Source organism: Equus przewalskii, chromosome 2 (assembly GCF_037783145.1).
Source record: "Equus przewalskii isolate Varuska chromosome 2, EquPr2, whole genome shotgun sequence".
NCBI lineage: Eukaryota > Metazoa > Chordata > Mammalia > Perissodactyla > Equidae > Equus > Equus przewalskii.
Window position 1 is genome coordinate 52,473,279 of NC_091832.1, and position 25,931 is coordinate 52,499,209.

Sequence of the window (25,931 nt, forward strand, 5' to 3'; positions counted from 1 at the left end):
TGATGGACAGCTAGGGTGGGAAGGGAGGAAGCCCTGGGGGGATTCTACAGTTCTGCCCACGGCCAGCACTAACAACACCCCAACATCCACAGCTCACAGCTGCTGCGATGCATCAGAACTGCAGAGAAGCATCTCGTTTGATTCTCATTACCAACGCAACAGCCATACCTGAGGGGTAAAAAGCGGGTCCTGTAAAGGATTGCTCCCAGAGTCCACTGAACCTCCTTGTCGTAAACTTGTAAGGCTGTCTTTAAGTTTTTATAGTTGACGGGAAACGAAAAGCCCCTGTGAAATACCTCGAACATCCAAGCAGATTTGAAGCATTGATACCTATGAACACCAAGCACAAACATAAGCGGGACTGATTCATTTGGCAAAATGAACCAAAAAGACAGAGACAGCCTTCCCTCTGTGAGCAATGTGGCTGCAAAGGCATCGGGAGGTGAGTGTTCTGAGCAGCCAAACCAACCGTGCGCGTTTCAAGGTGACTGACTTGGTTTACGCCCCTTGTCCCGCAACACGAGATGGTTCACCTGTTAAAATCAATTAGCTCATGAAACTTGGTCTCAGCATAATTTAACATGCTGTTGCCATGACAGGTTTCTTCCTCAGGGATTCCATCATTTACTCATTGAATAAATACTGAGTAAGTTCCAGCCTCTTTGGATCTGTTTCTTTATTATAAAACAAGAAGGCAGGAGGATCTTTTTCAGCTCTGATATTCTAGGATGCTAAATATTTATCAGAGGCTTACTTTTTGCAAGCAGTGGGCTAAGCAAGCAATAATAATAAATAATAAGACAGTCAATGGACTTAAATGACTTAGAAGAGGATTTTTAAAAGGCAACAAATAACTATAAGACAAAGCAGTATATGATAAACACCATTAGCAAGACATAATCAGTGCTCTGGAGGGAGACCCGGAGAGAGGACGGAGTCCGGCTGAAGGGGCAGAGGAAGACTCGAGAGGGGCAGCATCTGGCCTGACTCGGACATCTGGGCAGGCCTTCAACAAGCGAAGGCTGCACGGGGGAGTTCCAGGGGGAAGAGCGCAACTCTAAGATACGTTTGGGCACTAGGGTTTGCTGTCCCATTTGAAAGGAGCCCAGGGCAGATGAGGAGGAAGAGTGACTGAGGATAGGAAGGCAGGTTGGGGCCAGGGCGTGGCAAGCCAAGGGCCAATACTGAATGTGCGGTTTCCTGCAGCCCCCGGGCCTGGCCGCCCACGACTTACTTCAGCCTGTGGAGGTCCGCGTGCGAGGCGTAAAGCCCTCGGTCAAAGCGCTCCCGCAAGATCGACCACTTTGTTGCACAATAATCCTGAAAGAAATTTCACCCAAAATAAATGATTAGGTTTAAAGGGTTTATTAAAAATCTTTTTCGTTTTGGAAAGGGTTTACCAAATTCATATTCATAACAAACATATCCTTCCAATTAGGAAACACCAGCTTAACTTCTCTATGTGCACGGTGAAGACAAGACTTACAACACTCCGTGAATACTTGCCGATTAGCAAAGACAATGCTTGTTCTTTGTCTTAAAACTTTGTCAAGGTTTGTTAAAGAGAATGTCACTGCCCACAACCAGCCTCTTCTAAACTGCTTAGTTTCTTCCCTCAGGACTCGTGCATGTGACAGGCAGAAACTTTCAGAAAAGTGAAGTGGTTCAGACTGAGTACCTATGTCTTTGGCTGCATCGTGCAAGGTTCTGAGAACAGAGACAATTGGAAAAGGCACTGTCTTCTCGAGATGGGAAGCCATCTGCAACAGTAGTAACATTAAGAGCTGGCGTCTGCTGGGTACTGTGTGAGTGCCTTTTCTGAATGTGACACTTAAAACAACTCCTTGACACGGCTACCACTCTAACCTCTAAAGGATGAAGAGACTGAGGCTCAGGGAGGCGGTGACACTTGCAACAGGGAACACAGAGACCAGCACTCAGCCTGCAGTGAGAGGGTAAGGACAGGCATTTCAGGCAGAGGAAACAAGACATGAACAAGACAGAATACAGAGTTGCGTAGATGGGAGGGAAACGAATAGCTCTCTGAAACGGTCAGAGTATAAAGTGATAGGTGGGAGACGAGGCTGCAGGGTGGGGACGACATGCTAAGGAATTTGGAATTTATCCTGGAAGAAAAAGGCAGCTGCTGCAGGTCTTAAGGAGGCGAGCAGGCGTCTGCACTTGTTTCAGACAGAACCTTCGGGGAGCAGTGTGGAGGATGACCAACGGAGGGAAGACCAGAAGCACGAAGACCAACCGGAAGGCTCCTGCGACAGAGCAGGTGACAGACAGGCCTGGACCAGGACAATGAGAGTGAGACAGAAGGCAGGGAGGGGTCTGAGAAATATTTATGATGTAAAATAATAGGCTTGATGACTGATTATATGGGGGTGTACAGCAAGGGATGAATGAGTGACAGGGAGAAGCCTGTAACTCCTGGGTTAGTGATGCCATTAACCAAGACAGCATAACTGGGACAGCATGGGGAGAACACGGGGGGTCTGTCCGGAGTCACAGGCACTGAAACCTAGCAGGCACTGGGCAGGGGTCAGGCCTGGAGCCTCTTCTTGAGAGGCAGCAGCAAACCATGAGCATGGATGCGACCATCCAAGAACCTGAAGGTCAGAGGGCGAAGGGGAGAAGTCTGGGACCACCAGGTATAAGGGGCATGAAGGGGGGAAACCTGTGAAAGAGCTTAAGAAACTGTCAGAACGGCAAGGGAGAACAAGAGAAGGGGAGCCTTGGAGCTAAAGGGACAGGAAGGCTCGAGGAGCAGTGTCAGACAATTCCATCATTAGACAGCAATACAAAGACCGTGGTCTGGGAGCCACTGTGACCAGAGCAGTTCAGAGTGGTGGGCAGAAATCGGCTCGCACGGGAGTTTTTACTTCTGCTGTCACTATTTCTCCTGCCCAACCAAGGGAACAGGGCTCCCAGCGGTTTCCCTTCTTTTGACCTGGGCCTCCAGACGTGAAGGGAGGACGTAAGCTGCCACTGTCCACTCGGTCTCTCAAAAGCGAGCAGAGGACGGCTTCTTTAAGGTTACCTTTGCAGCTTTAGTGAACGTAGCAGCATTGTAGTCTCCCCCCATTCGTAACACGTCCTCAGTGCAATAGTAGAACTCAGAAAAGCCGTAGAATTCACTGTTCTGGAAGTGAATTGGGGGCTGGTAGACCCCATTGAGGGACGTCTGTGTCTCATTTGTTTTATTCATGAAAGGCTGGATAGTCTCGCGACACAGGTCAAAGTCTCCTGTCCCTCGGAGGTACAGGGTCTGTCCATTTTGCTGAATTTCATCTTTAATGTCTAGGGGTAAGCAGGGGTCCAGGTACGGAGTATCAGGAATCAGACCAGTCTGTTTCCCCAGGAGCCTGCATCACAAAGAGAAACTTGTATCATGTTTCGGAGGATAAGTCAGTGCAAGGAACACGAGTCCTGCAGGGTGTTCTGCGGGGACACAAAAGGGTTCTGGGATAATTAGGAGAATGGGCACTTGGGCCCTTCCTAGAGATTCAGGATACACACCTGCATACAGCAGACACCTTAACGAGTCCAGTGCAACAGCCTCCCGGTGCCATCACCTGTCACCTCACCGAGAGACGGCCTGGCGCCCACCGCCACACCTCTGCTCAGCGAGCTCCTCTCAGGCTCACGTTCGCGGCAGTCAAATGCCCAGCAACTGTGTTGTTCCCAACCCCATGGTGCCACTAGAGCTTGTGATTTTAATTATATACAGACAAAATGTGACAATGAAAAGAAGCAACTGGCCCTGTGAAAACTAGGTTAGATGCCTTAGAAAAATATGAAAAGGCAAGTTGCTAGAAAATTGCTGTCAAATTAGGTGCCAGCAAGATAAAAAAAAAATTGGGAAAAATCAGTAAAAATCTAGAAGGATCTGGTATCAAATTGCTTCACAGATGTCTTCAAGTCCTCGGTATTCTTTTTTTTTGAAGAAGATTAGCCCTGAGCTAACATCTACTGCCAATCCTCCTCTTGTTTTTTGCTGAGGAAGACTGGCCCTGAACTAACATCCATGCCCATCTTCCTCTACTTTATACGTGGGACGCCTACCACAGCATGGTGTGCCAAGCAGTGCCATGTCCGCACCCGGGATCCGAACCAGTGAACCCCAGGCAGCAGAAGCGGAACATGTTCACTTAACCACTGCGCCACCGGGCCAGCCCTATGTCCTTGGTATTCTTTCTTTATTTTTTTTTTTTAAAGATTTTTATTTTTTCCTTTTTCTCCCCAAAGCCCCCCGGTACATAGTTGTGCATTCTTCGTTGTGGGTTCTTCTAGTTGTGGCATGTGGGACGCTGCCTCAGCGTGGTCTGATGAGCAGTGTCACATCCGTGCCCGGGATTCGAACCAACGAAACACTGGGCCGCCTGCAGCGGAGCGCGCGAACTTAACCACTCGGCCACGGGGCCAGCCCCTGTCCTTGGTATTCTTTAAAGAAAGCCAAAGTGACATCAACATGAGGGGTTGCAGTGCATGCCAGAGAAATGATGGATGTAGCCTAAGAAAAAACTTCAGTCCAGAGCAGAAGATTGGCCAACGAACATACAAATTAAAACTAATTATTATAAAAGTCCAAGACTAGTGAAATGTATATTTCGCGCCACCATTTTCAGTTGCCCTCTGCCTAAATTAAGAAGTAGCACTGAACTGTCCATTATATAAGCTTCTTGACATTAAAACCAATTAGGAAAAATTCAGGTTGCAGAATAAAGTGTTTCTTCAAAAGTCTGATTCAAATGTCACTTATAAAATATTTCTATTTTAAAACTATTATAAGATTTATTTAAGAATGTGCTAAATAATATACCACCTTTAAAAAGACACTATGAGACTGCCAATCCTGTAACTCACACTATTCAGCTAATGTCTGGGCAGACAAAGGACAAGTTTTTCTTGCTTTTCCTATTCACATACGTGAATTTCTGGAAAATGTGGTACCGAATGGCTCTGACCCGGTCTTTCTTAAAGTTCAGGACTCCACGGGTTTTCTAAGATTAAATTGGCCAAGTAAAGATACTATCATTTATCTCTATGAATTAGAATTTTTCCTCTCAAAAGTGTTTCGTTAAAAAAACCAAAACAAAATAGAGGAATTAACAGGATATCTTACGTAACCCAGATTTCAGACTTTTTTGTTCATCCAAACGGCTTTTCTGTTCTTATGGACTAATTTCAAATAAATAATTGCTATATACTTATAAAATAAATTTAAACTGATAAAGTGTTGCTTTTATTTGTTTTATATATTTTCTATCAGAATTCTTCATAAACTCATTTTTAAAAGTTTCACTGCTAACACTGTTTACGACCACCAACTTTGACTTCTAGATCCCTTCTGTCTCTTGAATAACTTCCTTCATTCCGGTCTTATTCACTAACAACTGCACGGACTGGTTTTCAATAACTTCGCCAGAACATCACCTACCCCAACTTTATCCTCACTGACCACAGGCCTCCAGGACACACGCAGCAGCCCAGGTGCTGAGTTCCCCAAGGACTCTGCAATCTGGAACAGCCTCATCCATGCTGAAAACTATTTTCATAGCCTGAGATGCAATTTCTAATCCATCAGGGGAGGTGTGGGTCTGAGAGAGAGACCCTCCTTTGGAGCTTGCTGGGAGGTGGGCTGAAGGCAGGACCCTTGTGTCCTTCCACATCTTCTCCCAGCTCAGTTGGCAGGGGAATAAAAAGTCACCTAGCAGTGCTGACACATTTCTGTTGACTGAGGTCTCCCTGCTCTGCCTGGATATGTTTTCTACGAGGAGAGATCTAGGTTTGAAAGTGACTGCCAATGAGCGGAAGGTGCTTTACCTGTTCTTTTGAATGGTGTTGGCAAATATTCTGTCTTCATATCTCTGTCGAGCAGCATTGCCACCAAACCCAAGAAAAGTGGCCACGTAGACTCGGTACACATGCTCAGTTTGGTGAACATCGCAGCCCAAGTTAAATTCAGCTAACAAGTTCTTAGCTATTTCTTCCTGCAGACGTAAGAATAAAAAACTAATATTTTAAATAATACAAAAACAATTACTTCCTATTAAAAAGAAGAATCTAAAAAGATTCTCATCTAATAGGAGCAAAAATTTCTGCTTCTGCATTTCCCAAGGATCCTTCTAAGCATCCCTAATTCAATATGACAATTCTCACTTAAGAAGTTTCAGATGAGCTGCCCATTTGTGATGTTGTTATGACTTTTTGAAAAAGGAAGTTAGCAATATAGTTCATATCCTCTGGTCTAGTAAATTTACTTATTGAATTCTATGCTTTGGAAACAATCCTAAACATTCAAAAATCTCTATACACAAAGATGTCCTTTGCAATACTATGACAGAAAAAACTGATGTAACCCAAATATACAACTCCAAAGAGGGTTTAATTAACTATGGTAATTAATAGTTTATGGAAGATCATGTTTATGCACCGTTAAATAAAGGACACAAAATTGTATTAATAGTAAGATCAATTATAAACAATATATTTCTGGAAACTATAAATAGGAAAGGAAAAATGAAAAGAAATACACCAAAATGCTAACAATGATTTTTTTGGATGATGCATCCATGGGAAATTTTTAATTCTGATTTTTCAGTATTTTTCCCAGACTTGCTTTATACATATTTTTTGCTTATCTCGAGGGAAAAAACATGACTTTTTCAGAGTGGAACAGTTTCTAGAGGCATGTCTGGATGGGAAGCACGAAACATAAATTGTAACACTTGAATTTACTAAGCAATTTTCTTTTCTTTTCTTTTTTTTTTTTAAAGATTGGCACCTAGGCTAACAACTGTTGCCAATCTTTCTTTTTTTTTTTCTGCTTTATTTCCCAAAGCCCCCAGGTATATAGTTGTATATCTTAGTTGCAGGTCCTTCTAGTTGCGGGACGTGGGACGCCACCTCAACATGGCCTGACGAGCGGTGCCATGTCCGCGCCCAGGATCCAAACCCTGGGTCGCTGCAGCGGAGCTCATGAACTTAACCACTCGGCCACGGAGCCGGCCCCTACTAAGCAATTTTCTAAGGTGCTTAATAAACCTATGAACCACGTTTATGGAGCAAGCGCTCGGGGCCTGGTGGTGCATTAGATGCCCTGAACATGCACGATCTGACTTCAACCTTAGGACACTCCTGTGGCAGAGGCACTTGCCTTTACATTTACAGATGAAGAAACCAGCTCAAAGAAGTGAGACTTGCAAAAGGTCACATAACTAGTGAGGACAGGGTGCTGACGCAGCCCGGGCTGGTCCAACCCAGATCTTTTTTAACTAGTACGCTGTGCTAGGGGAAGTGTAGGAAACCAGGCTTTGGAAGTAATTCACAGCTCAATGGGAAGAGAGTAATAAAGACATGGAGCAATCCGGGAAGACGCCTGGAAACCCTGTTCGTGCTCTCTACACAAGGCTGCCCAGGCAGTGCCTGAGAGCACTGAAGAAGACGGAGAAAAGTAGTAAACCATCAGTGGATACAAACCTCAGTTCTTTCCAGAAAAGACAAAAGCTGCCTGAGCCATAAAAAAAGCTTTTCCCCCAATTATACCTTAAGAAATCTGATGCTATTAGATTAAGTTTTACAATACCTGTTGAGAAAGGAAGTGACTGCAGAGAAAATATAAACAAAAGCTCAGGCATGTGATTGACATGTATACCAAAGAGAACCCCTCAGTTCAGAATGCAAACAGCTGATTCAACGAACAAACACACACGTCAGTGGAGGTCTGCCTTGGTTCCCTCCTGCCTCCTTTCTCCTGGGTTGAGAAGGTGGTACCTCAGCAAGCACAGTAAAGATGTGTTCAGACTCAGAAACAAAACAAAAATGGATGGAGACATGTTAAATGAAAACCAAACCAAACAGAAGGAAATTTGTACAGATAATAACCTGCTGTGAGGAGGCAAAGCTTACAGTTTTGGGAACTTCATATGCTATCTGAGTGGACACGCCTCCCATGTCGAGAATACCAGCCGTTCTTTTACGGAGAATGGCTTCGCTGCTTTCACTACCAGGAATGTTAACTTCCACAACTGCCTCATCATCTGGAGAGAGCAAGAAACAGCAATGGGAACAGAACAAACCTAGAGAATGGGGCTGTTCTGAAGAGTCATCTTGTTTTCATGGTACATTTCAAGCATATCTAGGCAAATCCAGCCCACTCCTCCCAACTGAGATCAAGTTAATTGTGTGAAACAGCACTCCTCTCACTCCACTCCTACACACTCAGCTGTGTCACAAAACTGTGCTCCGTTTTTATCCTTTGGATTAAATAGAGAAAGCCATCATGTCCAGTTAGACACAGTAGCTGGAAACATGATACTCACCATCTTCAATATGCTCAAATCGTCCCAGGACAAAGTTAATGCCAATCCAAGCATACACACCTACAGACATTTCACGGGGTGAAGGTAAGAAGAACACAGTGTTGAAACATTGTGTGACACTGATCAATGCACTCTGTGCAGACATCTCATTTATTTTACTCCCTGCCAACCTGTGAAAACATCACCTGCTATAACACATTTCTACTGATGTATTTTCTCTCTTAGTGGTTTTCCAAGAACTCTCAACTTTAAAATTTATAGTTTCACATCATTTACATAGGTTGAAAATATAATTCTCTAGGTGCTGGTTTTCCTCTGAGATTTATAGGTTGTTTTGAAACACTGGCATTTTTACTTTTTATGAAGCTAAACTTATCAGTTTCAAGGCTCTAAAAACAAGTTAACTTTGACTCTTTCCTTTCCTTTATCCTTCACTTCCACCCAGTTGCCAAGTCTGATGCTCGTTTCACATTTTCCACACCTGATCGGTAGCCCCGTGCATTAGCACCTTGATGTAAGCTGTCAGAGAGGGAGTGACAGCCCATCTAATCCCCTTCCAGCCCCTCCTCCTCCACTCCACTCCTCTGCTATTAGACTGATCAACGGAGCCAAGTCCAAACTCCACAGCCTGACCATTCAAGACCTGTCCAACTTTTAATATCCCCACCACCTTTCAAAAGGGCCATAATCCAGTCAAACTAAAATACTTTTGTTCCTTTGTCCATAGTGTATCCTTTCCTGTGTTGACTCAGATCATTTCTTCTGCTGGAATGTACTTCCTCTCTCTCAGAGCCCTGCCCTTACCATGCCCTGGCATGCTGTACTTATAACTGTCCCTTGAGGCACACTTCAAATGTCACTTTCTCCGTGATGCCCCTAGCCAGAAAGAAAAACGTCTCCCTCTTTCAAGTTCCCGTGATATTTTTTCCTTATCATTCTTACGGCACTTAAAACTCTACCCCATATAGCAGCTAACTGTGTACCTCACTTATCGGTAAACAGCTCAATGGCAATATCCAAATTTCATCCAATTTTGTATTCTCCATTGTGCCTTTCACAGAGGACTATTTGCTGAAATGATAGAGGATTCTGAAATAAAGGTTTTTTGGCCTTCATTTCCAGCAAGCTATTCCCCAAATAATTTCATCAACTTGTCATTTTATTCTCAAATAGGATAATTTCTTTGAAAACAGAACTAATATTTTCTCAGTGCATCAAAGTCAAGAATAATTTCCCCTTCAGTAAGTAAATCAGTAGAAGGCTCCAAGAATTTGGTAATTATTGTAATTCCAGAACGGTGTAGAACTTAGGCAAGACATACAAACCTTTTCTATCAAAATGAGTCCAATATGAAAAACTACATGCCAACAAACTGGACAATCAGAAGAAATGGACAAATTCTTAGACTCTTACAACCTCCCAGGACTGAATCAAGAAGAAATAGAGAATCTGAAAGACCAATCACAAGTAAAGAAATTGAAACAGTTATCAAAAACTTCCCCCCAAATAAAAGTCCAGGACCAGATGACTTCTCAGGAGAATTCTATCAAGCATTCAAAGAAAATTTGAGAAGATTACCCATTCTTCTCAAACTATTGCAAAAAACTGAGAAAGATAGAAATATTCCTAACACACTTTGTGAGTACCACATCACCCTGATACCAAAGCCAGACAAGGACAACACAAAGAAGGAAAATTACAGGCAGATATCGCTAATGAGCATAGATGCAAAAGTCCTGAACAAAATATTGGCAAACCAAATACAGTAATACATTAAAACGATCATACACCATGATCAAGTGGGATTTATACGAGGGATGCAGGGATGGTTCAACCTCCACAAATCACTCAGTGTGATATACCACATTAACAAAATGAGGAATAAAAACCACATGATCATCTCCACAGATGCAGAGAAAGCATTTGACAAGATCTAACATCCATTCATGATAAAAACTCTCAATAAAACAGCTATAGAAGGAAAGCACCTGAACACAATAAAGGGCATATATGACAAACCCACAGCCAACATCATACTCAATGGGGAAAAACTGAAAGCCATCCCTCTGAGAACAGGAACAAGACAAGGGGTGCCCACTCTCACCACTCTTATTCAACATAGTACTGGAGGTTTTAGCCAGAACAGTTAGGCAAGGAAAAGAAATAAGAGGAATCCAAATAGGCAATGAAGAAGTGAAACTCTTGCTGTTTGCAGATGACATGATTTTATTATATAGAAAACCCTAAAGAATCCATTGGAAAACGATTAGAAATAACCAACAACTACAGCAAAGTTGCAGGGTACAAAATCAACTTACAAAAATCAGTAGCATTTCTATACTCAAATAATGAACTAACAGAACAAGAACTCAAGAATACAATTCCACTTACAATCGCAACAAAAAGAATAAAATATCTAGGAATAAATTTAGCCAAGGGGGTTAGCCAAAAGAGCCAAGACCTATACAAAGATAACTATAAGACATTACTGAAAGAAACTGATAATGACATAAAGAAATGGAAATATATTCCATGCACATACATCAGAAGAATAAACATAGTTAAAATGTCCATACTACCTAAAGCAATCTACAGATTCAATGCAATCCCAATCAGAATCCCAATGACATTCTTCACAGAAAAAAGAACAAAGAATCTTAAAATTCATATGGGGCAACACAAGACCCCGAATAGCAAAGCAACCCTGAGAAACAAGAACAAAGCTGGTGGCATCACAATCCCTGACTTCAAAATATATTACAAAGCTATAGTAATCAAAACAGCATGGTACTGGTACAAGAACAGACACACAGATCAATGGAATAGAACTGAAAGCCCAGAAATAAAACCACACATCTATGGACAGCTAATCTCTGACAAAGGAGCCAAGAACATACAACGGAGAAAGGAAAGTCTCTTCAATAAATGGTGCTGGGAAAACTGAACAGCCACATGCAAAAGAATGAAAGTAGACCATTATCTTTCCCCATGCACAAAAACAGACTCAAAATAGACCAAAGACTTGAAGATAAGACCTGAAACCATAAGACTTCTGGAAGATAATATAGGCAGTACACTCTTTGACAACAGACTTAAAAGGATCTCTTCAAATATCATGTCTACTCAGACAAGGGAAACAAAAGAAAAAATAACAAGTTGGACTTCATCAGACTAAAGAGCTTCTGGAAGGCAAAGGAAACGAAGATCAAAATGAAAAAACAACACACAAATTGGGAGAAAATATTTGCAAATAATATATCTGATAAAGAGTTAATCTCCAAAATATATAAAGAACTCACACAAATGAACTACAAAAAACCAAACAGCCCAATCAAAAACTGGGCAAAAGATATGAGCAGACATTTTTCCAAAGAAGATATACAGATGGCCAACAGGCACATGAAAAGATGCTCAACATCACTAATCATCAGGGAAATGCACATCGAAACTACAATGTAACGTCATTTTACACCTGTTAGAATGGCTATAATCACCAAGACAAAAAACAATAAATGTTGGAGAGGATGTGGAGAAAATGGAACCCTCATCCACTGCTGATGGAAATGCAAACTGGTGCAGCTACTATGGAAAACACTATGGAGATTTCTCAAAAAATTAAAAATAGAAATACCATATGACCCAGCTATCTCACTACTGGGTATTTACCCGAACAACTTGAAATCAACAATTCAAAGAGACTTATGCACCGCTATATTGCAGCATTATTCACAAGAGCCAAGACACGGAAGCAACCCAAGTACCCATCGACTGATGACTGGATAAAGAAGATGTGGTATGCATATATATTCAATGGAATACTCTCAGCCATAAAAACAAACGAAATCATCCTATTCACAACCACATGGATGAACCCTGAGGGCATCATGTTAAGCGAAATAAGCTAGACAGAGAACGACAAACACCGTATGATTTTATTCATATGTGGAATATAAACAAACTTACGGACAAACAGAACAAATTAGTGGTTACTGGGGGACGAGGGGTGGAGGGTGGGCACAAGGTGTGCAGGGGTATACTTACATGGTGTATGACAAATAATAATGTACAACTGAAATCTCCCTACATTATAAGCTATTATGACCACAATAAAAAAAAAAAGAGTCCAAAATATGCTTCCTAAATGTGGCAAAAACAAACTAAATATTTTTTAATGGCTTAATGTTTAGGTAATAAAGACCAGTCATGTAAGAAACTAATTTTGTCATTTAAAAATTATAATATTTCAAAGCTATGGTTTCCCAAATTTTAAGATATTAAGAGTAATTTCCTAAAGTGTACACTAGGGAAAAAGGGGAAGATTTAAAAGAACAGCTTCCCAAGTTTCAAACTGAAGACCAATATACCAACCTTCTTGTTTCCCTGAAATTACTTCTGCGTGAGAGTCAGAAAATAGGAAGTCAAAGTGCACAGGGATGTCGGTCAGGAGGTCTTCCAGGATGGCACTTTGCTGGCTGTAAGACAACCCAAGACTTCACAATCAAAATATTTTATGAGTTTTTCTGTTTTGAAAAAAGAAACAACACTGTGGCTCTGGTGTATCCTAGATGAAACACTTAATTTTAAAACCAAAGCAATTTATTGAAAAGCTTATTTTTAGGAAGGAATTTTCAGGAGTTGTGTGAATTATGTGATTTCTACATGTAAAACTCCACCTGCAAACAATCCTTAAATTAATAAATAGAAAATCAGGTTTTTTAAAATGACAACTTTATAGTTTGATATTTAGTGTCATAAACGAATATGCTAAAAGATATCTGGTGAGTTCTGGCATAAGGGAACAGTTCTGGGACTATTCTGTATTTGAAGAAAGCATTTTTTTTTTTTTGAAGATTGACACCTGAGCTAGCATCTATTGCCAATCTTTTTTTTTTCCTTCTTCTTCTCCCCAAAGTCCCCCACTACATAGTTATATATTCTAGCTGTAGGTCCTTCTAGTTGTGCTATGTGGGATGCTGCCTCAGCATGGCTTGATGAGTGGTGTCATGTCTGCGCCCAGGATCTGAACCAGGAAAACCCTGGGCTGCTGAAGCAGAGGGTATGAAATTAACCACTCGGCCACAGGGCGGCCCCTGAAGAAAGAACTTTTAAGGTCTTCCCTTTTGATGACCATGATGCCAGAGGAGGAGGAAGAGGGGGAGGAGGGACATGCAGGGGAAGAGGAGGAGGAAATAAACTACCACCCCTACTCCCACCCCACCTTGGGCCTGGCCTGCCCCTGTGGAGGGTTACCTTTCAGGAAGGATTCTCATTCCAGCTGTGCAGAGAATGTAGAGAGGGGTCTCTTTGTGTTTTGCCCGTGGCACATGCTCGGCAGCAAAGTTCAAGAGTGGAGAAATGTAATCACTGACTTTCTCTGGAGAGGTGGCAAACTCTGAAATGCCTAGAGAAAAAGGGCACTTTTGTTAGCAGGTAGCTATCTTTGCTAATAAGCTATGCTTCTTCCGTGTAGCTAGGCTGAAAAAAATGCAAGCTACATACCGTACTCTCCTCATTTTTCCCATCCCTCTGGCAACTCCTTCCACAGTCTCTCTTCCTTAAATGATGGTGGTACTAAATGTTCAGTGCTATGCTCTCTTCTTCTCAGTCATCAAAAAAACACAGCCCCAACTGAACATCTACTGTGTCAGACACTCGGGATCTACTGCACATGAGCGGATCCCTGCCCTCGAGAAACGTGCCCCCACTGTCCTCAGGCAGCACTCACCCCTATGGCTGCCATCACCGTCTATATGTTTTGGATCTCCAAATCTTACCAGTAGCCACCAAGATCTCTTTCCTAACCTCCAGATCAGTATGTGGTAACTGTCCACTGGACATGGCCATGTGCTTGTGCTCACAGCCCCCAAACTCAACATATGCAAATCTGAACTCGACTTTCACTACAAACCTGCTCTTACTGCTAGTTACCTACCTCAGCAACCACCATTGTTGACCATCCAGTGGCCCAAGCCAGTATCCTGGATACAATCTCTCCCCCTCACCCCAACACGCATTCTGGGTTGCACTGACTGCCTCTCCTTGGTACCCTTCACACTATTTCACTTCTCCTCATCTCTTTTGGACACCACCACCCTGCCAGCCTCCTGCACCACCCTATTCTCCAGTCTTGGCCATCCCCCCAACAATTCCATATACAAAGGGTGTCTCTTCCTGGCTTAAAATCCTTTTGTGGCTCCTCAATGCCTCCAGATAAAGCTCGAATCTAGAACTGCATAACCTGCTTTGCATACTCACCCATCCTCTCTCTTCCCACATTCCTTCCATTCAGCTTCAACTATACCAAATAAAAATTGCTGTAATGCATCATCCTCTGGCCTCGGGGTCCATGGCCTCCACCAGGAAGAACTTCTCTGTCTCCCTCCCCACCCACTTCCCACCCCTTTTCACCTGGGCAACTCCTGCTCATCCTCTGAGCTACTTCCTCTTCGGAATCCTTCCTAACAGAACCCTGAAGATGGGCTCTCCTTACATTCTATGCTCCCCCTACCTCTAGCTGTAGCACTCATTACACATTATCAAAATTACCTATTTACTTATTTGCCTCATTTCAACTGGAAGTTTCTCAAGGGCACAACTGTCTTGTTCAAATTTATATTCTCCACTACCTAACACAGTGCCTGGCAAATAGCAGGTGCTCAGCAAATATCTGTTGATTGAGAATATAAGTGAATGGAATATTTCCAGCTGTCCTCTAGCCTACAGCATTAAAGACGATGAGGATTTTAGAAATTCACATATCCCTTATTTCACAGATTAGAAAATTGTGGACCAAGAAGGATTACATGATTTGTCAAAAGAATCAGCAGAAAACAGACTAAAAGCCAGATTTTTTTTATTCCACATACAATGCTATTTCAATGTACATCAAACCCAAAACTATCCAGAATCTATTAATTAAAAAATGTCCAGAGCTTTGCTGTAATGCTATGCACGAGCTTCCATGCTTCAGGACAGAGAAGCGCTATCAAAAGTGCTTGAGTTTCCACTTCAAACACTTCCGAGCATCAGAGAGAACCATGTTAAGCCTGATTTTAATGGGATTCTCGTGCATACCCTGGGATGATGCTCTTTGTTCTCAAAGGACAACTCTAAGGCATGGGAGGTTTCATCTTATTCCACAAGAGCAGTTTAATCACGGATGGAACTTGCTTTGTGAAGCTGGATGAAATGAAAAATGCTTTTTAGAGTTTTATTTTTTAATCTTCTGGTGAATTTTTTATTTGATCAATATTACTTTAACCCTGAAAGTCCTTCTAGATTAAGGATACATAAAAACTTAAGGGGTGGGAAAAAAGAAAACTAAAATTAGTCATCACTAAAACTTATAGAAAAAATGATGTTCATTCACGGAAATAAACTCTGATTTCAAAATAATGTTTGTCCAAGAGAGTCAGATAAAGTTCCCCTCCTCTAACCTGAAAAACTCAGTAGAGATTTTGAATTTTCTGTGCAATATGCTGGTGCCCAGCTGCCTAAAAATCAAAGAACAATCAGCTTGTTCACGGTTGCTGAAGAAGGAGGTGGGGCCTGAATCACTCCGTGAAGAACGCACAGGCCTCCAGGGGTCTGCAGTCCACATGGCGGGAACCATTCAAGGAGGGGAGGTATTTTGTCATGTTAAAACTGAATCTCTTTTTCACTTATAGTTTTGAAATAGGAGATAGTAAGCTATGCTTATTTTTTATCAGCATTCTCTAATATTTTAAAAGATAAAATCCTTGATTGTTTTTGATATAATATTTTACTATTTAACACATTAGCAAGATGAAATAAAAGTGCTAAATTCTATCAAGATCTATGGTCCACTGTTTTAAATCAGTGATCATCAACTATCAGGATGTAAAAGGCCTATTTCAAGGTCATCCTGACACCTTCCATTCCTAATGCTCTTGACAGAGAGGTGCTGCCCAGGCAGATGGTGTTGATATAGGAAACGTTGAGAACCACTGACTTAAACTATCTAAAGGGGAAGGCAAATCCCAACTTTTGCATAACACACTGGCTTAGAAATTCTAATATCTTTAAAACTGGACATAATGATATCAGCTCTTCTGAGTTCTACAGTCACCCTTATTAAATAATCTGCATTAGATATATACTGGGCAGCAATTTTGTTTAAAATGACAAATATATACCAACGTATAGAGTACAGCTATCCATGAGTTATATGAAATTACCTTGTCATTAAGGATAAAGACCAATGACTATTTGGATAGGAAAAACTCCCCCCACAATTCATGCCAAGTAGCAAACGTGAGCAGACACCATGAGTACAGCCCTGTGACAAATGCTGCAGGAGACAAAAATGACAGGCAAGATTTTTGGATATTTTATTAATGTGTTGGTCATCTTATGCAAGATGCATGGAAAAGGGGGAAAAAAGTGAAACCAGGAGACCAACTGAGTCCTGGGTGAGCTCTGAATTAGAGTGATGACATTGGCATGAGAAAGGGAAAAATGTGGAAGACATCATAGAGAGTGAAAGGCAGAAGCTGTTTACCAATCAGCTATTTATCATTTACATACCGGGTTTTATTTTCATAACTACTGGCTTTCGGTTTTTATCCCTCATTTGCCTGATATCCAACAGATCATGAGGATTGCCATTATGCCTTGGCCAGCAATAGACAAAGATTCGAGACCCACTGCTACCACAGTCCACCACGATGCCATAGTTCACATTGGGGTTATTGGTGTCTGTAGCTTCAATGTCGGTAACTCGCGCCAGGTACCTTGTTTAGAAAAACATACACTTTTATTGAGACAGAGAATATCATCTAAATCTAACAGAGCAAACACAATAAACAAATGCCAAGTCAGTGAGTCTTGGCTGTGAGGCGCACCACTGTAACATTCTTATAACTGCTGAACGAGCAAAGAGCCAAAAGGAAACAAAACAAGTGATGGTGATGAAGATAACCTAAATCACATACACACTCATCACTCCTTTAAAACACTCAGACAAGTTCTAAAAAGCAAAACTCTATTTCCAAACTATCAACATTAACCGAAAAATCGGCTTAAAAGATATCACAGAAGAAGCTTATGTTTAAATCCTCTTAGAACGTGGATGTGGTGGCTAATGATTAAATAGTTTCAAATAGTTTAATTTTTCATGCCATGCTGTATTCAGCACAGAATCCATTTCCTACAGCCACATGTTCCTTAAATTCCAACCTAATCCCAAGTCTTGAAGCCATGAAATGAAGGTATGGCAGCCCATCTAGAAAACAAATGTTTTTTTTTCTCTTACCTTTGAAACTTCTTGTCTCTGGATAGCCGCCCATACTTATTTCGGATTATGACAACCGAAAAGTATAAAAGTGAAACAGCAGCAGCTAGAATGCTGATAACAATAATCTGGCGTAAATGGGTATTCAGAATTCGAGGACATCCCGCTGGAGAGATGCTAAAATGCCAGGAAGCAGGAAAAAGACAGGAGATGCTGATCCTGAAATTCCGAAAAACAGATTTTAAAGCAATCTGCTCCAAAGAGGCCTCCCCCACCTAAACTGACCGCCAAGTACCACAGTCAGTGTGAGCTACCCTATTTCCCCGCCAGCGGGTGTCTGTGTACCAGCATCCTCCATATTGATATTTCCCTATAAAACTCATTACTATAAAATCCTATGAATGAGAATTAAGCACTGATGCTTATGACACTTCTGTGTTTTCACCCCTTTTTTGAGAGTATTATGCAGATTTTTATTTGTACTCTTTTGTTTCAAAAAATGAGACAGCTTACAAGTTCAGTAAGATAGATCTATAATGAAATCAGATTTAAGAATGATGAAACCAAAAGACAATTTAGTACACAGAAATGCATGTAATAAGGTAGGCCTGCAAAGGTGGCTGAGCATCCTAGTGGCCAAAACTTTGCCATTAGATTAGAAACATATAAATAGCTCAGGAGGAGTAAGATTTTCCTAATACTGAATTCCAAGGCAAATTTCTCCCTGATGATTGAGTAAGAAAATGAGAAAACAGTATCTTTAACTACATCCCCAAAACAAAGTCAATAAATGAGTTTTACATGTCCTGTGTTTTCAGAAATATTCCTGAGACATTTTTGCAATTAAAGGCTTTTCTTCTCAGTTTATGTCAGGAACGAGAGACTACTATTAGGCTTAAAACAATTCTGCTGCCTTCAGAATAAATTTTATTTTACAGTTAATTTCTACACTCTTCCCTAGAAAGAGTTCTTCCTGGACTAAAATGCCCCACAGAAGGGGGAGGTAGCCTGCTAACCCAAAGGAATCTCCTGTTTGTCATTCTGAGTCTCCATGTGGGTTCCTGGTCTACTCAATGGGGTCTAGCACCCCCTCCCCACAACTCCGAGGCTTACAGATGGTTCTCCTGTGCCCACTACAGCCCCGCACAGATTCCAACATGTAGGCCTTTCCGGTAAAGGACACTAACCCTGCAGAATCCACCTGGCAGTAGCACCTTCCTCCTGTGACAGGAGCCCCACCGGGGCCCTGGAAGAACAAGGGCTTACACAGAGGGTAGCACAACTTTGCACACTTTGCACTTGGGATTTAGATTGTTTTTTCCTCTCAAGACCTATTCCTGTGGCACTGAAATCTCGGGTATTACAGGGTCATCACTCACCTCCCCATGCTGACAGGTCAGAGGTCAGGCAATGCCCTGGGGTCAGTCCTCACACAGAAACACTGGGGTCCTCCCGGAGTTCGAGCCTCCTGCCATAGCAAGTAAGAAAAATCATAAAGAGGGCATAATCCAAGAAGAGGTCTATGCTCTTTATCAAGTGCGTGTTTAAATCCAACCATGGAGCCAGCTTGGTGGTGTAGTGGTTAAGTTTGTGCATTCTGCTTCGGCAGCCAGGGGTTCGCAGGTTCAGATGCTGGATGCAGACCTAGCACTGCTGGTCAAGCCACGCTGTGGCAGCATCCCACATAAAATAGAGGAAGACTGGCACAGATGTTAGCTCAGTGACTATCTTCCTCAAGCAAAAAAAGGAAGACTGGCAACAGACGTTAGCACAGGGCCAATCTTCCTCACCAAAAAATAAATAAATAAATAAAAATAAAAAATCCAACCACACATAACCTGGAACATGATCCTTGCACTGAAGCTGTTAGAAGGGCTTATTTCAAGCAACACACTCCTAAGTTAATTTCATGCTGTCAGGGATACAGGCCTAACACAAGAGAGATGATTCTAGTCTGGCACCAGTTAGTGCTCTCTACTTAAAAGCACATCTGTGACCCAAAAATACCAGGTCACCAGATAGGTCTTAACCACCTTACGGCAGCGAATGTTAACAAAGATTAGGGGAGGGGGTAGGAGGTAGGCAGAACGATTAACTGAATGGGAATTTGAAATACCCGTTCATCTGAAAAATATCTATTAGATCTCCCTTTTATGTACAAAATACCAAGCCTAGTCAGCTGTCACTCTCACAGTCACTGCCACTCCTCCAGCTCCCACATCTCAAGTCACACAGAAAACAGGGGCCTACAGCCAGGGCCCGCTTCCAACCAGCCGGATCCAAGGGCCGCCTCCCAGTCTGCACCTTTCTTGGTCGTGCAGCACTGCGTTCTCTCTTCCAGGCCTCTCAGACAGCTGTCCCCCCTACTCTGCTTCTTAGCTCTTCAACAGCTCCTTCTCAGGATCCTCCAAGTCGCCTCATTTCGTCTGCTCTGTTCTGCAGGCTTCTTTCTGTCTCAGCTCCATTCTCTTCTAACTGATCGCCATTCCTGGTCAACCTCATCTACAGCTTCAATGACTGGACTGATTCAAAAATTTCTTTCTCCCAAAATATTTGCAAATCACATATCCGACAACGGGTTAGTCTCCAAAATATATAAAGAACTCACACAACTGAACAAAAAGCAAACAGCTCGATCAAAAAATGGGCAAAGGACAGACATTTTTCCAAAGAAGATATACAGATGCCCAAAAGGTACATGAAAAGATGTTCAAGATCACTAATCATCAAGGAAATGCAAATCAAAACTACACTAAGATATCACCTTACACCTGTTAAAATGGCTATAATCACTAAGACTAAAAATAACAAATGTTGGAGAGGTTGTGGAGAAAAGGGAACCCTCACACACTGCCGGTGGGAATGCAAACTGGTGCAGCCACTGTGGAAAACAGTATGGAGATTCCTCAAAAAACTAAAAATAGAAATACCATATGACCCAGCTATTCTACTACTGGGTATCTACCCAAACAACTTGAAATCAACAATCCAAAGAGACTTATACACCCCTATGTTCATTGCAGCATTATTGACAAGAGCCAAGACATGGAAGCAACCCAAGTGCCCACTGACTGATGGCTGGATAAAGAAGATGTGGTATATATGCACAATGGAATACTACTCAGCCATAAAAAAGATGAAATCATCCCATTCACAACAACATGGATGGAACTGGAGGGTATTATGTTAAGCAAAATAAGCCAGACTGAGAAAGAAACACCATGTGATCTCACTCATATGTGGAACATAAACTAACACACAAACAAAGAGAACAGTTCAGTGGTTACCAGGGAAGGGTGGGGGAGGGCACGGGATTGAAGGGGAGCACTTATGTGGTGATGGATGGAATGTAGTGATAGAAGAAATAATGTACAAGTGAAATTTCACAATGATGTAAACTATTATGGACTCAATCAAAGTAAAATAAAAATAAAATAAATTAAAAAAACATTTCTTTCTCCACTGCAGGCTTCTCTTCTGAGCTACAGATACCTTCAAGCACCAACTGCTGTCTCCATCTGAACGTGGCACAGACCCATGGAAGACGTTTCCGAAGCTGAACTCTTGAACTGCAATCCTTGCCCTCTTTTCTCCCGACCTGCTCCTCCCTTGCGGTCTCAGTTCTACCAAGCTGCTCGCACCACACACGAGGGAGCCGTGCCTGATCCCTCTCCCCGCTTCACCTTCCACAGCCAATTTCCTACAGACGCCTTCCATTTCTCTAACCTCAGTTTATCCACAATCTGTCCCTTTTCTTACCGCTTCTGCCTGAGGGCAGCTTCCTGCCTCTGGCCTGGCCTAGCAGAACGCGGCCTCAGGAGTTAGTCTCCCACCTGCAGTCTCAACCCAGCGGCTCTCCAGCTCTCCATCCGATACCTTCAGGCATAGATTCTTCATCCGAAGCTGACAGCCACCCGGTCCCTGCTCAGGCCCAGGGTCCTGCAACCTTGCGCTCAGAATCCTCCAGTGGCTCCCGCCACACTCGCACTCGAAGTAGACGCCAAAGGCTCGACCCTGACATACCTAGTCCTATAGGATCTCGGCCCGTTACCGCTCTGACCCACCCACTCCTCTCCCCTTCCCACTGCACTCCACCCGCCCTGGCATCTCGGCTGCCTCGACAGGCTAGGCACTGTCTGGTCTCAGGGCCTCAGAACGTGCTGCTGCCTCAGCTTGGAAACAATCTGTACGGCTCACTTCTTCACTCCCTTCAGGTCCTCAATCACTGTCACCTTCTCAGAGAGGCCTTCCCTGGCTACCCCACCTATAATGCAAGCTCTCCTCAACACCCATCCCCTCAACACCTCTCCCTTCCCTGATTTATTTTTTCTCCTTAGCGTTTACTTATTTATTAAATACTTATATAGTGCTTATTATATGCCAGGCCTCGTTCAAATGCTTTACAAGTATTAATTTATTCCTCCAAACAATCTACAAGGTAGGCACTATTTGCACAACATTTTACACCTGAGGCAGGGAGGCTAAGTAACTTGCTTAAGGTCACACAGCCAATAGAAGGTGATATAAATAAAAGAGCTGGGATTCAAGCATGAGAATCCATGCTCTCATCCTGTCCTCTAACACCCTGTGTGTGTGTGCATTTCTCCTGCTCAGGCGTCCCCTCCTCTAGAATGTGAGCTCCCGGAGGGGCCAGATGCACGTCTGCTTGGTTGACTGCTGCATTCCCAGCATTACGGACTCTAGGAAAGTGCCTGGCAAGAAGTCAAGTGCCAGAGTTCTGGGACCCAAAAAGCTTAACAGCTTATCCACTAGAGCGATCTGTCCAAAACAAACGGAAACCATGATACCTTCCCACCTCCCAACTTCCTCTCTCACTCAGGAAGAAGTCCTAACTCCTTAGGGTGGTAAAGGAGGTCCCTCACAGCTAGTCTTCTGCTGTTCAACATGGCAGCCATTGCCACGTGTGGCTGTGTAACATAATTAAAATCAAAAATTCAGTTCCTCAGTTGCACTAGCCACATTTCAAGTGCTCAACAGCCACATGGGGCTTCTGCATTAGACAGCACTGACCCAGTCCCCATCTATTTTCCTGCTCTTATCCCCTAACAGACAGTCTGGACAGATAGGTACTCTATGTTCCAGACACACTCAACACAAGCTGCAAGTCAGTGGAGCGCCCTGCAGTCCTCTGCATTTGCACGACGCCTCTCTCCTTTGGGTCCATCTGTTGGCATTCCTATGTATTCCTCATGACACAAGTAAGGACCTTTCCAATCCTCACATCCCAGAGTACGCGCTCATCATCGCAGTGGGCTGCACTACTATACCCGTGGCTGACTTTCTCATTACACAGCAAGCCCCTCATTGGCAGGGACCACCTCTTATGCACCCGCTTCCCCAGTGACCAGTGCCTGTCACAAAAGCGACGAGCAACCACTGTTTGTTTCGCGGATGGCTGGGAGTGGGATACAAAGGTTAGTCAGGTACGGACCTAGCTCTTAAAGAATTTATAATGCAGAAGAGGGGATAAAACACAGACATACAAAGATATATTACAGAGTAAAAAGTATTAATGCCTATCTGACAAAGGGGGAAAAATCATTTTAACCAGTTCAGGTTTCATTATGCTGTCCACGTTATACCATGTACCCAAAACTTAGGACAAACAATATTTGTGACTTAAAAATTTACACAAAAAGGAAAAAAATTTCAACTACTTGAATGTTTAAATGAATTTTAATGTTTTTATAAGGTAGCTCCCTTTTAGCACTGGAATATGGTGAAATTACCATATCACATGTTTTATTAGAATTCCAGTGGCTCAAAGATTTAAATATTAAAAATATCCATATAAATGTAAGATAAAAATGTAAGTAAATATTTATATAATCTTGGAATGGGTAAGGCTTTTCTATAAATAACATCAATGTCTCAAACCATAAATGAAAGAAAATACATGTTCACATGAGTTTAAGACTTCTGAGTGTTTAAAAAAAAATCCCTTTCAATATTCTTTTGAAGATTCTTTTGGCTAGTGCAGCTAAGGAACTGAATTTTTAATTTTAATTACATTAAACAGCCACACATGGCAACAGCTACCATATTGAAAAGATTATTGTGTATTTGTGAAAAATATACAAGGCTTGGGAAACTTACTTGTAACACACATGACAAAAGGTAAACATCCCTTACATATAAAAAGTTTTTACAAATAAATAAGAGAAACACTGGAACATAAAAATGAGCAAGGATAAGCGGAAATTAGCAAAGTAAGAAATATAAATGGCTGATAAAATATAACTTCATTAGCATTTAAAGAAATAGAAAAACAAGACTTCATCACTATCAGGTTGGCAGAGATTCATGTCTAATGATCCTTTGCTAACAAGGGGGAGGAAGAAGGTCCTGAGTACTATTGGGGAGAAGCTAAACAGGCACTAACCTTCTGGTGGCACATGTGTAACGTACATGAAAATTTTACACGTGCTCACCCTCTGCTCTACTTATCACTTCCAGAAATTCATCCTTAGGAAAAGATAGGGTAAATTCACTAAAAATGTAGAAAGATGTTCATCAGTTCAGCATTGGGTATAGTAGCAAAACACTGTTACTAAACTAATGTGCATTATAGGGGGTGCATTAAATTAAACATGGTCCATCTGAGCAATGGAATATGATGTGAGTATTAAAGGTGACAATGCAGACCTATATTTATGGACATGGAAAGATATCCTCGATATATTAAAGTGAAAAAACTGCATCACGCATACAGGGTGAAAATGGAAGGAGAGAAACCAAAAAGTTAACAGTGGTTACTTATTTCTGAGTAGTAAGATAACGGACCATCTTTATTTTCTTCCCTAGGCTTGCCTATATTTCTTAGAGGGCATATATTAATTTTATCATCAGAAGAAATAACAGAACTATTTTTAACAAGCTACCTTTGACTGATACCTCCAGTTTCCAGCATCGAAACCTCTTCTGGATATATCAAGAAAGCCTATCTTCATGACAGGAATTCCAATCTAAATATCTTTTAAAATTGATAATTATGTGAAAGCTGAACTAAGAACAAAGAGAAGAACATTTTAGTTAAAGTCAAGGTCCTTGGGGGAAGAAGGGACTTTAATGATTCAATGATGAGCACCATGAAGTGACACGAGCGCACAGAGGAGTAGCAAACAGGACTGCAGACTTCAAGGAATCTGCAGACTGGTTACAAGGAAAATACTAACACCCAGGAAATAATAAAAAGCATAATAGAGACGATTCATCTCTTGCTATGAGAGGTCAGAGAAGAGCGCCATGAAGGGTAGTCAACAGGAGGAGATTTCTGGAGCCGGGAGTAGACTTCAGATGGGGAGGAGAAAAGAGAAAACATTTCAAAGGAGAAGACGCACCATTGGAATTATCGTAGCAAATTTAGTAAATGTTATTTAGCCTGGTGTTTGTCTTAGAACTTTTTGTTTTGAGATACGTGACGATTCCAACAAAAAGGAAAAATTGATATTTTTGTTAAGTTCCAAATTTGTGTTTAAAGACATAGAGAAAAGAGGACAGCTTACAAATTGCTGAAGTAATTGCTTTTATTTAGGACAAAAGTATGGCTGAATATTGCCCAGTAGTCAACAATACGGTAATGTGATCTTAAAATGTAAATTCCAGGGCTGGCCCTGTGTGTAGTGGTTAAGTCCAGCGCACTCCACTTCGGTCTGTGGGTTCAGATCCCCGGCATGGACCTACACCACCCCTCAGCCATGCTGTGGCGGCAACCCACATACAAAGTAGAGGAAGACTGGCACAGATGTTAGCTCAGGGTGAATCTTCCTCAGTGAAAATAAATAAATAAATAAGTAAATAAATTTAAACTCCTATGGCCTTTGCAGATAAGAATCTTGGCACCACAGTTTGGGGAGGCAAATTCTTAGTACTGTTACATAAACTGCCATGTTTTTAAAAGGCCTAAATTCTGTTAGACCTATCATCAGAGAGAGGCATTAACTCTCATGATTTCAGCTAGTGGGCCCTCCTGAGCTGAGCATTCTTTAGTGGAGCAAAGCCCATCAGGTCATAGGTCATAAGTCACTGTCTTTGTCAGTTAGTTCTCACTAATAGTCCCAAGAACACAGTGAAAACAATACAAATCAACTCCAAAGTGAAATGGCTCCTCTGGTGAAAAATGCAGGATGCAGTGAAACAGACAGCAAATTCTCAAATCACAAGCTAACAAAATCATAGACAAATGAGACTCTGGAAGAGCTAGACCTCTGAGTAAGAAAAGGTGAGATGACATAAAGGGTGCTTCAAAAAAGAATGATACGAATACCCAAAGATTACAAGAGGATCTTGAAAAATCAAAGAAGCCCACACTTCGGCAGAATTTTCTA

General features: G+C 42.0%; 1 protein-coding gene across 3 annotated transcripts in view; it reads right to left on the reverse strand.

The window, feature by feature from the left end:
- ENTPD4 (ectonucleoside triphosphate diphosphohydrolase 4) overlaps window positions 1-25,931 on the reverse strand; it is a 33,553-nt gene that overhangs the window by 5,146 nt on the left and 2,476 nt on the right. For 2 of the 3 annotated variants that reach the window (XM_070606852.1, XM_070606861.1), the window contains exons 2-12: window positions 18,963-19,051; window positions 17,605-17,802; window positions 16,878-17,083; window positions 13,581-13,731; window positions 12,699-12,802; window positions 8,331-8,390; window positions 7,894-8,048; window positions 5,833-5,999; window positions 3,047-3,371; window positions 1,235-1,320; window positions 169-330 (exon numbers count right to left, since the gene is read on the reverse strand). In XM_070606852.1, coding sequence (XP_070462953.1) covers window positions 169-330; window positions 1,235-1,320; window positions 3,047-3,371; window positions 5,833-5,999; window positions 7,894-8,048; window positions 8,331-8,390; window positions 12,699-12,802; window positions 13,581-13,731; window positions 16,878-17,083; window positions 17,605-17,802; window positions 18,963-18,970 — 1,622 coding nt within the window. In that variant the 5' untranslated portion in view covers window positions 18,971-19,051. The remainder of the gene's footprint in view (window positions 1-168; window positions 331-1,234; window positions 1,321-3,046; window positions 3,372-5,832; window positions 6,000-7,893; window positions 8,049-8,330; window positions 8,391-12,698; window positions 12,803-13,580; window positions 13,732-16,877; window positions 17,084-17,604; window positions 17,803-18,962; window positions 19,052-25,931) is intronic. The other variant, XM_070606855.1, reaches the window with a different exon arrangement.